The sequence below is a fragment of the Mauremys mutica genome, chromosome 3 (genome assembly GCF_020497125.1).
Source record: "Mauremys mutica isolate MM-2020 ecotype Southern chromosome 3, ASM2049712v1, whole genome shotgun sequence".
In the NCBI taxonomy this organism is placed as follows: domain Eukaryota; kingdom Metazoa; phylum Chordata; order Testudines; family Geoemydidae; genus Mauremys; species Mauremys mutica.
The window spans coordinates 140,228,182-140,244,128 of NC_059074.1; the positions used below are offsets into that span (position 1 = coordinate 140,228,182).

Consider the following 15,947-nt stretch of genomic DNA (forward strand, 5'->3'; position numbering starts at 1 on the left):
TTTCTTTATTCTTCTTCTATATATTTGTGTTTTCTGGAGCTTTGTGAAATGCATGTTTCATGCCCAAGCTAGAGTTTTTTTAGTGAGTTTGGATAAAAATTTTAATATACCATAAATGTTATGGTCTATCATTCACTCTGTAAAATGCCTTGTTATTTCACAACATTTGCCAAAGCTAGTATAAGCAAATTACATATTTAATCATTTCTCATGCCCTCCCTCTTTCTTTTTTTCTATTAGAGAGATTGTGTTTGACTGGGAAAATATGGAAACTAAAAGAACATTTACCTTTATTGATTATGGACCAAATACATGGCACTGTTGCATCTGTATATGGAGCCTGCCAAACAGGCACAGCCTGGTTGGACTCCCTTAGAATGAGGGGTGTTGTGCTCAGCCGCCTCTGAAAGAGCAGCTACACAGTTATCCAAACCTGCCTCTCTACTCAGGGGCAGATGCCAAGATCCTAAGGGTACTTCACTGCAATTATACACCCTCAGCTGGTCCATGTCAGCTGGCTCAGGCTCGTGGGACTCAGGCTCCTGGGCTGTTTAACTGTAGCGTAGATGTTCAGGCTCAGGCTGGAGGCTGGGCTCTGGGACCCCACGAGGTGTTGAGTTCCTCTGTGGCTGACTGATATGGACCATATAGTTCATCAGAAATGGTTGTGTCTTTGAGGAGCAAAATCCAAGGACAGTCAGGCTGAAGACCCATAGCAATCATGGAGGCAAGAGAAAAAGATGCATATTAATATCTCCTGCTAAGAGACTAATTTGTTGTTTCTTTTTAGAGTTAAGTACCCATTTCTGATCCCTCTTTTGCCATACTGCAGCAGGATTGTAAAGTAGCGTGGGCCCAGTAGAATAAGAGAGACTATGGTATGTGAAGTACTGCTGAGGGACGAATAGAAGAACTGAAAGGAAATAACTCCCTTTCTATGAGGAGTGGATCTGGATCCCCTCAGTCTCCATTGCCTACTGAAGTCAATGGGAGTTTTGCTTTTGTCTGAGTAAGATCAGGCTCATGACTTAATTTTGACATTGTCCAAATTAATGCTTCTTTATATGGTATTGTTACTACATTCTAGTATACATCTAGTCACCAAAAGAAATCGCACCACAGTGACAGCATATTAACATGTTTATTAACAAAATATTATCATTCACCTTTTTTATTTGCTAGGAGTTAATCTTATGGATATACGATCCAGAAAATGCAGAACCCTCTGAATTGAATCACACTGCAACGTCTCCTCCACCGGTATGTTAAAATAGCTCTATATTTTCTTTTAAAAACATGGGTTTGAAAGTGCAAGTCTACTCTGAAAAGTTACTAATTAAAAATGGCACTGTCATATTCATTAGATATGTTGCCTATGTGCATCCATAATCATTTCAACTTAAGGGAGTGACAAAAATAAGTTTTTGGTGTTTTTTGTTCCAGTTAATACTGCAGAGGTGACACAGCTATAGGGGAGTGAGGTGGTTTTGTTTCCATCTCAGCATTAAAAACAGAATTGTTAGCTAAATTCCAGTGGCAGAGTAAATTCTACTATCAGTACACTTGTGTTAGGGTCAGAATTTAGCCCACAGCTATTTTGCTGCTGCTGGTGGTGGGTGAGAAGGAAAGATCCAAGCTTGACTTTCACATTCTAAAGTGAATTTGCATGGCTGACACTCAGAAAAAAACTTTTTACGTTTTGTCTAAGTAATTATGATAGGACAGTAACAAGACATAATAAACAGTGAACCCATTATGTCATTTTTATAGAGCTGAATTTAACAGTACAACTGGACTTTACCATTTAAGGAGGTACATTATGGCCCTGATCCCACAAGCTGATATGTACAGATGGATTCTTGCACCCAATGAGAATCCATGTGAGCACAAAGTTTTTCCCACATGGATCAGCTTGCAGGATTGGTATATGCAGTAAACATTGTCAGAGTATGCACTCCTGATGCCTTTGTGGGGTGATTGATGATATTTAGCCTTTGGCATCATACCTTATGTGAGGTGTGCATCCATGACCAAGGGATGCCCTTTAGGAGTTATTACTTTATTATAAATTGCCATGCTGAATTGCTTCTCTTTGGCATCTTTTAATATTCGTTTCATAAATGTGTTGATTTGCCTCAGAGTTACTAGAATTAAAATTATATGATTAATTGAAGTACTGGAATTTGGAGAAGAACATCACATTTTCATTATTTTCCATAAACTTTTATTAGATTTCTGTGTGATTTTTTTAAATTTCATGCTATATATACTTTAGGAAATATTGCAAAGAAAGTTAATTTTGGTTCCAAATATACTATATTCTAGTGTGGATAAAATGTGTAAATGTGTTTAATAATGCACCTTTATTTGGAAGTATACTTTAGAATGTTATTTAAAGAGTATTTTAACCCAGAGATTTCTCATATACAGCCTTAAACTATATTGACATAAAAATGTATGATAACTAACAGCCTTTATTTTACTTAAACAGAATTCTAAGACACTTAGCAAGCAGTTTTGGAATTTGGGACAGGAACCTGTTGTTCAGACCTATTTTAGAAATACCAAATACTTTGCCACTGCATTTCCAGAGTTGGGGTACTGTATTTCATTTAACTTTTTCTGAACAGAATTCCATTTAAAATGATTTTTCACACACATATGATTGCACATTTATAGCTATGTAGATATATTATAATGTAAGCATCTTACAAAACACTCGGTTTAGTTGGTAATGTATACTGTCGGACGCTTTCCTGATACCATGGAGGGACCATCTGTTTTACGCCGTTCCTCCATTCCCATTAGTCCACAAGGTCCTTCTCAAATTGCAAAGGGACAAGGCCCGCTTAATACTAATTGCCCCGACGTGGCCCAGGCAGCATTGGTACACCACACTCCTCAACCTATTGGTGACCACACCAATTCCTCTCCCGCTGTGGCCGGACCTGATCACCTAGGAGCACGGCCGACTGTGTCATCTGGACCTACAATCCCTCCATCTCACAGCATGGATGCTGCATGGCTAACTCAATCTGAGCTGCATTGCTCCCGCTCGGTGCAGCATGTTCTCTTGGGTAGCAGAAAGCCCTCTACTAGGTCCATGTATCTGGCCAAGTGGAAGCGCTTCTCCTGGAGGCATCAGTACCTGCCATCTTAGGGTAGGTCTATACTTACCGCGCGGGTCGACGCGGAGAGTTCGACTTCTCGGAGTTCGAACTATCGCATCTAATCAAGATGCGATAGTTCAAACTCCCCACGTGCTCCGGTCGACTCCGGAACTCCACCACCACGAACGGCGGTGGCGGAGTCGATCTTGGAGCCGCGGACTTCGATCCCGCAGCGTCTGGACGGGTGAGTAGCCCGAACTAAGGTACTTTGACTTCAGCTACGCTATTTGCGTAGCTGAAGTCGCGTACCTTAGTTCGACCCCCCCCCTTAGTGTAGACCAGGCCTTAGACTATCTTTTGTCCTTGAAACAGCAGGGCCTAGCGGTTTCATTCATCAGAGTGCACCTAGCAGCGATTTCGGCCTTCCACCCGGGCAAAAATGGGCGCTCGGTCTTCTCCAATCCTATGGTCAGCAGGTTCTTCAAGGGATTGGAATGTCTGTACCCGCACATTCGGCATCCGGCCCCTACGTGGGACCTCAACCTGGTCCTTTCCAGACTCATGGGTGTCCTGTTCGAGCCAATGGCCACTTGCTCGCTCCTGTACCTTTCCTGGAAAACAGCTTTCCTTGTGTCTTGCCGAGGTGATAGCGACGTCTCGGAGCTTCGAGCCCTCACGTCAGACCCACCGTATACTGTGTTTCATAAGGACAAGGTACAGCTGCGACAACACCCCGCCTGCCTTCCTAAGGTGGTGTCTGTCTTCCATGTCAACCAAGACATCTTCCTTCCAGTCTTCTATCTGAAGCAGCACGCTTCTCGTCGGGAACAACAGCTGCACTCCCTAGACGTTCGCAGGTCCCTCGCCTTTTACATCAAGTGAACAAAACCTTTCAGAAAGACATCCCAGCTGTTTGTGGCGGTGACAGACCGGATGAAGGGCCTCCCAGTCTCCACGCAGCGTGTCTCGTCCTGGATTATATCATGTATCCAGGCATGCTATGACTTGGCTGGCACCCCGACTATGCATTTTACTGCCCACTCAACTCGGGCTCAGGCTTCATCCTCCGGCTTCCTGGCTCATGTCCCCATACAGGAGATCTGTAGGGCAGCAACTTGGTCATCAGTACATACCTTCGCCTCCCACTGTGCGATAGTGCAGCAGTCCAGGGGTGATGCAGCATTTGGTTCAGCGGTCCTTCACTCCGCGACATCTCACTCTGACCCCACCGCCTAGGTAAGGCTTGGGAGTCACCTAACTGGAATCGATATGAGCAAGCACTCGAAGAAGAAAAGATGGTTACTCACCTTTGTAACTGTTGTTCTTCAGGATGTGTTGCTCATATCCATTCCAAACCCACCCTCCTTCCCCTCTGTCTGAGTAGCTGGAAAGAAGGAACTGAGGGGGCACTGGGTCGGCAGGGGCATATATCTTGCACCATAAGGGCGCCACTTCAGGGGTCGCCTCAGCCAACTTACCAAGTGTTACTAGGGTAAAAATCTTCTGACGATCGTGCACATGGTGCGCGCACACCTAATTGGAATGGATATGAGCAACACATCTCGAAGAACAACAGTTACAAAGGTGAGTAACCGTCTTTTTCTCTACTTTCTTCACTGTTTGCTCCATCTTCTGGCAACATATTAATTTTAATGACTAATGCTATAGTATTTACAAAACTATGTAATATATAACAGAAACACTAAGGGCCAAATTCAGCAGGGATGTAAATGATGATATAATTTATACCTTGGTGTGAGCTGATCAGAAAATAGATGTGGTAAAGAAGAATAACTTGCACTGATTTTTTTTTTTTTTTATTCAGTGGATGTGCAAAGCACGTGTGTTTTCCATCAATGTGGTACTCTGCGGTAACAACATTCTGCCCTGCACAAATGCTCATTGAAGTTAGTGGGAATTACACAGGCTTACCACAGGGCTAGATTTGGCCCCAGGAGTATTGAAGATGATTCAGTCTTAGATTAAAGTGTAGCGGGCTCTTTTGTTAGCTGCATTCCTGAAACATGCGCGCCATCTGTCCCTTTGACTTTTAATTTGCAGTTGTTTTTACACACTCTGAATACCATATTAAAACAAGTTGCACTAATTTTCATCTTACTGCCTTTTTCTAACCAGTTTACATTCAACAAGTAACTTACACCACTGTTTACATCACTGTTACATTTGGGTTAGAGACTGAATTTGGCCTACTGTCATCTCTGTCAAACATCTTTTTCAACTGGATCTCATCCATTTCATCACTAGGTGGCAATATAGCAACACATCATTATATCAAAGAAATTTATCGTCAGATAAAGGCTTTCTCTAATATTTGCACTTAACCAAAGGAATAGAAGCATTTTTGGCAAATTGGATAAAATCCTTTTATAAATTATGGCAGTTTTAGTAAATTGCTGTTACGGTGAAGTGAGTTGTAATATCTATTTTCTGTCTTATTTTTAACCTCTTCTTTCTCTATATGACAGTAGTATGAAGAACCAAATAAAAGAGAGTGGAAAAACAAGATCACTCATCATATAGAGTAATAGGGTTTGTTTCTCCAATAACACTGATGCATGCCCACATAGAAAGTTTTATTACTTCATTATTATTCTTCTCTATGGACCAAATTTTGCCTTTGAATACATGCATACAATTTGCATTGAAATCAATAGCAGTTGCATGTGTATATCTAAAGACAAAATTTGGCTGTTTTTTCTCATATTCAACTATCTCAGCTCCATTATTAAAACAGCCCTATTTTTATAGAATTGTGGAAGTTTGGCTACCTCTACCACTAGCTAAACATTGACCCAAGTGAATTTGTGACCAAATAATTCATATCCTGATATTAATAACATACCTTTTTCATCCACTAGTGTCATCAGTGTCACCTAAAGTTAGGAAACTCATTTTAAGTAATGCAGCTTTTACTGTTCATGGCAAAAGTGACTATAAGAATGGCTCTATCTGCTGTTGCCACAGTAATCCATGATGTCATAACCAGTCCTTGTGCTCCCAGCTCCAGAGAATGTACATTTCTTACCCGTTTATGTGAGACCATTCAGAGATGTATGGGATATGTGAGGGATAGCTCAGTGGTTTGAGCTATTGGCCTGCTAAACCCAGGGTTGTGAATTCAATCCTTGAGTGGGCCATTTGGGGATTTAGTTGAGGATTGGTCCTTCTTTGAGCAGGGGGTTTGGACTAGATGATCTCCTGAGGTCCCTTCCAGCCCTAATAATCTGTGATTCCCAGCGTTTACTGAGACACTGAACATTAGAGGCCTGGCTACTGTTGCAGGTTAAAGTCCCACTGAAGGCAGATTTTGGTCTCCCTCCCCCACCCCCAATTTTATTTTAATTTTATATTTTACATTTGGTGAGAATGGGGGAATAGCAGGAAACAATTTGAAAAAGTGGTATGTCCCTACAAATAGAAATGATTGTGATCAGGAGTGCACAGCTTGTCTATAGTAACAACAGTACCACTACTCTAATAGCTGCTGGCATATGTGCTGAACACTGTGACCGTAGGGTGTGCCTGAGAATATTGTGACTTGAAAAATGTTAAAGGTTTAGAGAAAATTGTTAAAAAGAAATGGGAAATAAATTGTTTTGGAGTTGCTACAAACTCTGAAATTTGTCAGGAATTATTTTTCTTAATGAATCTGATATAAAGTTTAATTCTTGCCAATTTATCTGTCATTTCTTCCATTTTCAGATTCTGGAAAATTAATGTACCTGCAATGTTAGATGACATCATAACTAATATCCATGGAAAGGCAATAGCTTTCCAGGATTGTTTTGTTCTAGATAGTCCCTTTATCATTTCCAGGCCTGAAGAGCCATTTCCTAACAATGTAAATGACAATTCCCTCTGTTCCCCAGCTGGTAGTGAGCCCTTCATTGAGTGGTCTGCCTGTTTTCCAACAACTGCACTTTTGTTGTCAGAATTTGGAACTTTCCATACAAATGATGGATTCATAACTTATAAAGAAATCAAAGCTCCAGCACACATTTTGGGCTTTGACTTAAGTCATAAAGTAACTGATATTGTTTTAACTAACGATGGAATCTTATTTTTAATAATGGGGACAGTTTACAAAAGAGAGTCCAATCGGTTTTTTAAACTTGGATCTGAATACAATCTACCAGAAACAGGAATAACTGGAATACAGTCAAGACTTTGGTGTTCATCTGAATATCCAGTACAGGTGAGTCACACACAATTCTTGTTTTACATTTTGAAATATGAAAGTGCTTCACTAGGCCTGGGGATTAACCCATTGTCCCCTGATATAATACTAGGTTTGGAATTAGAAGTGCACTGAGTGCAACAAATTAATTTTCAGGTCATTTAAAAATAAGTACCTGATGCTACAGTTGGCTCTACATGGGTCCAGAGGAGTACCCACATGGAACTAGTTCCAAGATGAGGACTTAAGTTTGTGAATATGATGTCCCAGGTCTATGAACCCAGGCCTAGGAGTCCCCAGACAGCAGCTGCCTGCTGGTCTCCACCTAATGTCTTCTGAAATCTGATGGGCCAAGAAGCTTGTAGGACTATAGCCTCACCCAAGGCACTAATATTGGGGGATCACCCAGCTCCACCAATTGCTCCAACCATGCTATTTAAACCAGAAGGAGGCACAGGAAGTTTGTCTGAGCAACAAAGTGATTTCCTGTTGCGGCTGCTTTGGACCCTGCTTGTGCCTGCCTCCGGCACCCATCCCTTTTCCTGCTCTACTCCTGGCTACTGCCTGACCCCTGCTTTTGCTCCTGTTTACACCATGCTCCTGCACTGTGCTTGCTCCTTGCCTCTCTTCTAGTTCCTGCCTTTATGTCTTACCTCCAATCGTCAGTTACCACTTTTGGCTCTGACCCCAGCCTCTAACTTCAGACCCTGACTCTGCTTTGACCCATGGCTCTGGCATTTGGTCTCTGACTCTCAGCTTCAATTCATGGTTCTGACTCTGGCTTGACCCCTGGCTCTGGTAACTGGCAGTTGACTCTGGTGCTGACCCTTGGCTTCATTCCCCAAGCTGGATGCCTGCTCTGCCCACTAGACATGACTTCTGTTCTGACTACTAGGCCAGACCACCTACTTCCCAGTCCATAACAGCAACTTGACTCTAGTGGAGCTAGGCTAATTACATCAGCTGAAAATCTTTTTTACTTTTTAATGGAGATACTGGTATCATTTATGCAAAGCTTGAGAGGGAATAGTTTGTACAGTGTCTTAAGGTTACTATTTATCTAATAGCTTTGTTCAATTTTTATTTTTATTTTTTTACAGAGTGGAAGAAAATTAAGTACAGTAGCAATATGGACACCAACTGAACAATATCTAGGATATGATGGCAATGTGTTTATTAAAATAACAGATACAACAACCCTAAAGAAGGTCCTAGATTTGCCAGTGACTGCTTCTTTATCTATAGGCACTGTTTGCTATGACTCACGCCCATCTGAAGTTTCTTTGCTAATGGCCTGCGTTGGGTGCAGCTCCTCCAGGGTGTTTTATCTGTCAGCTTATAATGAAGACCGAGATTTGTGGGTCCTAAGAGACTTTTCCTTAAATGCTCCTCCCCAGGGTTTTATGCTAATGGAATTTGTATATTCAGCATCACCATCTATGCTGTTGTGGAACAAGGAAATGGTCTATTATAGCTATAAAAACAACACAATTAATGGATTTGTTATGGTAATTGGGTTAAATCAGAAGCTATCGGAAGTATCTCAAGGGAGCACTATTCACCAACTGGTTATTGGTTAAGTATATTACATTTGAATACATAATAATTTGGGTGTAAGACAGCAACTTTAGAAATAAGGGGATCCCTGAAGACATCTCTTTTCTAGATGATTATAGCAATTATGTATTTGATTAAATTAATTGGTTCAGAAGGACTGAAATCTACCATTTTTAGATGAATAGGCATATTTAAATTATAGTTAACAAAATTTTGCCCTTCAAGTATTGCCACATGGATAACCATTCTTGAGAGTTGCATGCCACAAGTAGGGAAACTTGAAATCTTCTAGCCAACAGTATCTATTGGGGCAATACATGCATCTCCCTCACGACTAAAGGACTGCAACCACCCCTCAGGTCCTTCTGTATATAAAGGACTGCAACCACCCCTCAATTCCTTCTGATTCCCGACAAACAAGGACTTAACAGTATCTTTTACACATTTTTCCATCATTTTCCCACCTTATTAGTGTTTTTAGTATTATTAAAAACAAAAACCTTTTATGTGCCATTGTCTTAGCCACCACCAAGAAGATTGGCTGTATGCCTAATGTGTTATGCAATTTCATAATGTCAGACATGATGTTCATGTATGATGGCTGAAATGCCTTAGTGTGAGGCACAATACAGGCAGAAGCTGCATGTCTTTTTCAGTACCATTCCCCAAAGGTCTAGAGATGGGAGTGCTGCCTTCAATTCTTACTGTTGAAGAATTTAAGGCCAACTTGAGTAAGTGTGGTGCTGAGTGTCTGGCTGCATTCACATTGAAAGGCACCCTTGACATCATAGCTATATTTGCCTTAAGTAAGCACCTGTGCCTAGTAAAATTGGTGTAGAGAAACCCTTGACTATTTCTATCAAAACCAGATTATAAAAAGTTGGAACTAAGGCTTCCTCTGCATTGAGCTCTACTAAGAAGGCCCAGAGGTTAAACAGGATGACTTTCTGGTGCTTAGACTTTGTCTTCTGAACAGTGGGAGAGAGAAAAAGTACAGGAGTTATGACTCTGACTTGACCTTCACCATTCTCACTTGGCATTGGGGAAGGTAAGGAAGCACAGTGACAAAGCTGGCTGTGTATTCAGTAGTTCCTAAGTGTAGAAGGAAACTGGTGTGGGTGATGTCCCAACTTTGTGCCCTTTGGTGCTGAGATCTGTGTATTCAAGCCCTTGCATTTCTTGTGCTGTGCAGGAATCTGTGATATTCGGTGCCAAGGAGGCACATTGCATCTTATCTCCATTTGCCATTGCAGTGAGCCTTCCATGTCAGGACATTTACTAGAGTAAGTTAGGCTTCAACATTTTCCTTGTTGCAATCCCCTGGGGCACATGAGCTCTGTAATAAGGTCCCTTGGTCCCTGGGAGGCCCTAGACTGTTCAACTTCCACAATTTCATGGGCCCTGGATCTGTTCATCCTTTTTTCCTAGACCTGTGCTTATTCCTTTGATGACTCTTTTCTGGGTTCTCCTTGGCTCTTGAAACATCTCATATCTTACGGTCCTCTGGAACATCTCTGCCTTAGTGGAAACTGATCTTCTGGCCTTGTTCATCTGAATGGTCAGTTTAGCCTTATGGCAAAAACATTTCGCCCATGAAATTCCAGAAGGGGCCTGTGACAGGTTCGATCACAGAAACTCCCTCGGGACTGTCATCTGATGCATTGAGACTACCTCTGAACCAGTTTTCTCTGCCAGTTTGGGCCTCCAGAACCCTGCTTTGTTGAGCCAGATACACCAGCCTGCTCCAGCACAGACCCAGGGTCTGAACCACATGCCCCAAAGCTGCAGACTTAACTGAAAACAGCTTAAGAAGTGCTCCTGTCTCCAGCACCCAGACACCCAACTGCCAATGGGATCCAAACCCCAAATAAATCAGTTTTACTCTGTATAAAGATTATACAGTGTAAACTCATAAATTGTCCACCCTCTATAACACTGATAGAGAGATATGCACAGTTGTTTGCTCCCCCAGGTATTAATTACTTACTCTGGGTTAATTAATAAACAAAAGTAATTTTATTAAATATAAAAAGTAGGATTTAAGTGGTTCCAAGTAATAACAGGCAGAACAAAGTAAGTTACCAAGCAAAATAAAACAAAAAAACGCAAGTCTAAGCCTAATACATTAAGAAACTGATTACAGATAAAATCTCACCCCCACAGATGTTCCAATAAGCTTCTTTCACAGACTGGACTCCTTCCTAGTCTGGGTCCAGCAATCACTCACACCCCTGTAGTTACTGTCCTTTGTTCCAGTTTTTTTCAAGCATCTCTTTGGGGTGGAGAGGCCATCTCTTCAGCCAGCTGAAGACAAAATGGAGGGGCTTTCAGGACCCTTTATATTCTCTTTCTTGTGGGCAGAAACCCCTTTGTTCTTCTGTGCAAAGACACAGCAACAAGATGGCGTTTGTAGCCACCTGGGCAAGTCACATGTCCATGAATGATTCAGCTTTTTGCAGGCCGACACCATTGTTTACATGTTAGTTTGAATGTTCCCAGGAAAGCTCAGATGTGGATTGGGGTTTCCCGGAGTCCATTGTCAGTTAAGTGTTTCTTGATTGGGCACTTACTGAGAATAGTCCTTTCTCAAGAAGCCGACCAAATGCTTCACTGAGGCTACTTACAATCAAACACATTGAGATACAAGTACATAGCCAATATTCATAACTTCAAATACAAAAATGGTACATACATACAGACAGCATAATCATAACAAGCAAACTACAACTTTTCCATAGACACCCTCTTGACCTCTTCTGTACAAGACCTGGTGAACCATAGGACCCTGGTTGCAACAATGATCTATACGGTCACAGTTCATGTCAATAACATCACAGGGCCTTCTCAGAGAGATCCATTCTACCTGGCAGAAAAGATTATCCAAAAGCATTACATTATTCATGCATGTTTGATACCTGGCAGAGGTTACAGTAACTGACCACCTCCTGATATTCTACTAGGTCTGAAGTAGCTTCAGCTGAATGTCTCTGTAATATTTCCATAACTGACATAAATAGTGCTGCTTTTAGGAGTCCAACACATGCCTTTAACCTGTAGATTTGATGTGAATTTTGGGAGACCAGTCATGGAAGTATTAATTGAATAATTGTGGAATGTGGGTTTACTGCTTGCTTATCTCCCAGGAGTGTTGATCTGTATAGACAGCACTTGAAAGAGAAAGAAATGCACTAGCTGTAGTTCTTTGAGATAATTGATTCTATGGATCTATACCCCTGCTCTCCTTCTGCACTTCTTCCTCATTTCTACAGTCTTTTCTTTGGATTCCTGGAGTGGTGATTGGGACCAGGTACTGGGCAAGACACCATCCTTAAGGCTGTGTTAAGTTTTTCACTTGAAGTAGAGATTCAACCTCTTTGTTTTATATGATGAATACAGTGTATGTTCCCCTAGTTGACAGCACATAATCTGTGACAAAAGACCAAGTTTTCTGAGAATTTTAAAATAAAGCTGTCCATTAGTTTGAGTTAAACCAATTTAAAATGGGCCCTTTAAGAAATTTGTCCTGGTTTTACCTCTTTCTATTCCTCTAGGTAAAAATAATAATTGCAGTTGAATAAGCACCGGTTTTCTCACACACAGGCGGAGAATCTCTTCAGCTGGGTCTACATTAGAAACTTTTGCCAGTATGATAACATGTTATGGGTGCGATTTTGATTATATTATTTTACAACATTCCTATACTGGCAAAAATCCTAGTATAGGTGTAGATATACCAGCATAAAAATGTTTTTATTTGTATAGCTTATTTTTCTCAAGGAACCAGGATAAGCTATACTGACAAAAGTACTTTTTTGCCAGTATAAACTGCATCTATAGTAGGAATGTTTGCTGGTATAGCCCTGCAAGCAAACTTTTTCTAGTGTAGACCTGATTTTAAACACAAGTCACTAATCTAATCTTTAAAACAAACAGAAAAAAGTATTTCTCCTCATTCATCATAACTATTTGTTCTTCTTCAAGTGATTGTCCTCATGGATTCGTCTATTGGGACACATATGCCCAGTGCTTGCAACATTGGATTATTTTTGGCCAGCAGCATTCACTGGGGCCACACCTGCATGCCCGATCCCTCATGCCCCCCTCACACCATAGCCTGAGTGCATAAAGGGCAGAGTGGGCCCAGCCATCCTCAGTTCCTTCTTACCAACTGTGGCAGCAATTTGGAACTCTTTGCAGTGTCTGCCTGCTTCTCTGTAACTCTATTGCAGTTAGTGTTCATGATTAGTTAGTAGAGTTACAGATAGGTAGTTAATTTTTAGTTTGCTTCTTGCCTTTAAAAAGGAAAAAATGTTTATTTGTAATAGATAATTAGTAGACCTGGAGCTCTGCCCCTCCACTCCTGCTACTGGGATTTGAGTGGAAGCTAAATCTCTGGGATATAAGACATTCCCCTCCTGTGATGCTTCTATGCCACTCAATGATAGGTACTCTTAAGTGCCTTTTTTGTTGTCGTTGTTGTTATTTAGGCAGCGGGTATATCCCTGACCATTGCTCCATCTGCTGTTTTTTTCCCAGGTCAACTCAGAAAGCTAGGGACTTTTGTCTAAATTTATTTCTTCTGGAGCTCTCCATGAAAGGACTAATAGGTCAGATATAGAGTGATTGCTTTGTGAAAAGTGTTCAGCCACAGGTGATATGGTGGCTTTAGTCTTTTATCTGTTTCCGGAATGAGTTCATTTGTGACCATAGTAATTGTCTGGTTTCACACCACTACATTGGAATACCTTTCCCCACCCCCTCTCATCTCCACTGGGATTTGGCATCCCTACCTCCTTAGTGTGTGAGGTTCAGTTTAGGGTGACTCCCTCAACCAGAGCAGGCTAACTACAGTTCTGCTGCCTTTCACTCATACAATAAGGATAACAACGTTTTATTACCCCCACACTAAAGTGATTTGTAACCCAACACCAGCCAAAAGTGATAATTTTGGCAAAGCAGTGCCATCATGCTGTGCACCTAGGCAGAGTAGGTGTGTCTATGCAAACATGATCTGTTCCTGAAGTCTTTTCCCACAACCCATCACTAGATGTCAGGGGAGAACTCATTCAGACCCTGCTTATATCCTTTGTGGATGAAAGCAGCACCAGACTCTGCCAGAACAATTTTACCATAAAATGGACTATAGCCTTGAACCTAATTACACAGAAGCATTGTAAGTACTTTGTAATTGTTAAAGATACTTAAGATGATGTAGATGGTAATTTATACATATATTGAATACCACAGTCCATTGGCTCTGATTTAGTATAAATTAAAAGTGTTTTAAATCCATAGAGCTCAAGACAAGTGTTAATTGATTTTATCTGCTTTGCTTTTGAAATGTAAAGTTGTATATTTCAATTTTATTTTAGGAAGTTGGGCCTGATTTTGATCTAATGTACACAATATAATCTCATTGATTTCAATGGAGTTGCATCTGATTTATGATACAATAATGTAACTAAGGCCCCAGTTCTAAAATCTTGCCCTGTCTCTCTAATGTCTCATGAATGTCCAGCAGTCAGCTTAAGATCAGCCTGGCCAAAACAGAGCTCTTAATCTTTCCCCGCAATCCCTCCCTGCTACCTCATTTCTCAGTCACCGTGGACAACATCACCATCTTCCTATCACTTAGGCCTGTATGTCTTCTTTTAGTTGGCCCTCTCTCTAGATTCTCACAGGCTTGTGTAAATCTTGCTGCTGCTTCTTGCATAATATCTCTAAGATGCAGCCTTCCTCTGTCCACACAGCTAAAACACTTGGCAAGGCCTTCATCATTTCTACTATTGCTACCTCCTACCCTCTGTCTGTGACAAAGGCAGTCTTGTCCCTCTTATATTCATTCCAAACACTGCTACAAAGATCATATTCCTAGCTTTTTTGCTTTTTCCATGTCACCCTTCTCTTTGCATCCCCTCCAATGGCTCCTCTTTCTCGGTCACCTCAAACATAAGCTACTTGCCTTTGCTTTCAAGGCCCTTTACCGCTTATCTGCACCCTACTCGTTATCTCTGATGTGCTATCAAGATGTGACTTCCACCTCTCCTGTGATAATGGTGCCAGCCTCCATTTTTCAGCTTCTTAAATTTTCAAACAAGCATGTTTGTGTTTTCTCCCATACTGCCCTTCACATATGGGAGGAGCTCCCGTAAACCTCTGCAAAGCAACCTCATTGTCCTCCTTTTAAATCCTTCTCTAAAATTCTCCTTTGCTGTGATGCCTACAAAAAACTTGATAATGGTAAGGCAGCTGGTATGCTGAAACCACTGCCTTATCATGCCTACAAGTATTGTCTTATTATTTCCTTGTGCTTCCCTGTCTGTCTGTCTCTACCCACACATTGTCTTTTATGCTTAGGTTTTAAGTTCTTTGGGGGCAGGCACCATCAGTTTAAGTATGTCTATACTTGAGTTGGAAGATGTAAATTCCAGCTCATGGAGACATACCCACATTAACACCGATTGAGCTAGCATGCTAAAAAGAGAAGTGTAGCGACAGCGGTGCAAGCAGAAAGAGGGGCTAGCTGCCCCAAGTATGCATTTAGGTTCTTAGAGTATGTCTACACTACAGGATTATTCTGATTTTACAGAAACCGATTTTTGGAAACAGATTGTATAAAGTCGAGTGCACGCGGCCACGCTAAGCACATTAATTTGGTGGTGTGCATCCATGTACCGAGGCTAGCATCGATTTCCGGAGCGTTGCATTGTGGGTAGCTATCCCATAGTTCCCACAGTCTCCCCCACCCATTGGAATTCTGAGTTGAGATACCAATGCATGATGGGGAAAAAAACATTGTCGCTGGTGGTTCTGGGTACATCCTCCCCCTCCCTCCGTGAAAGCAACGGCAGATAACCGTTTTGCCCCTTTTTTCCTGGGTGAACTGTTCAGACGCCATACCACAGCAAGCATGGAGCCCACTCAGCTCAAGACATCAGTCATGAACATTGTAAACACCTCGCGCATTCTCATGCAGTTTACGCTAAACCAGGACCTGCAAAACCAGGCGAGGAGGAGGCAGCTACGGCAGCGCGGTGACAAGAGTGATGAGGACATGGACATGAACACAGAATTCTCTCAAA

At 41.5% G+C, this 15,947-nt stretch overlaps 1 protein-coding gene across 1 annotated transcript in view; it reads left to right on the forward strand.

The window, feature by feature from the left end:
• The first annotated feature begins 339 nt into the window (after positions 1 to 339).
• The window catches only part of CATSPERE (catsper channel auxiliary subunit epsilon), a 51,183-nt gene continuing 35,575 nt past the window's right edge, over positions 340 to 15,947 (forward strand). Inside the window, exons 1-8 of the mRNA XM_045010323.1 lie at positions 340 to 878; positions 1,183 to 1,260; positions 2,492 to 2,598; positions 6,834 to 7,326; positions 8,409 to 8,883; positions 10,058 to 10,148; positions 13,353 to 13,359; positions 13,965 to 14,038. Coding sequence (XP_044866258.1) covers positions 876 to 878; positions 1,183 to 1,260; positions 2,492 to 2,598; positions 6,834 to 7,326; positions 8,409 to 8,883; positions 10,058 to 10,148; positions 13,353 to 13,359; positions 13,965 to 14,038 — 1,328 coding nt within the window. The 5' untranslated portion in view covers positions 340 to 875. The remainder of the gene's footprint in view (positions 879 to 1,182; positions 1,261 to 2,491; positions 2,599 to 6,833; positions 7,327 to 8,408; positions 8,884 to 10,057; positions 10,149 to 13,352; positions 13,360 to 13,964; positions 14,039 to 15,947) is intronic.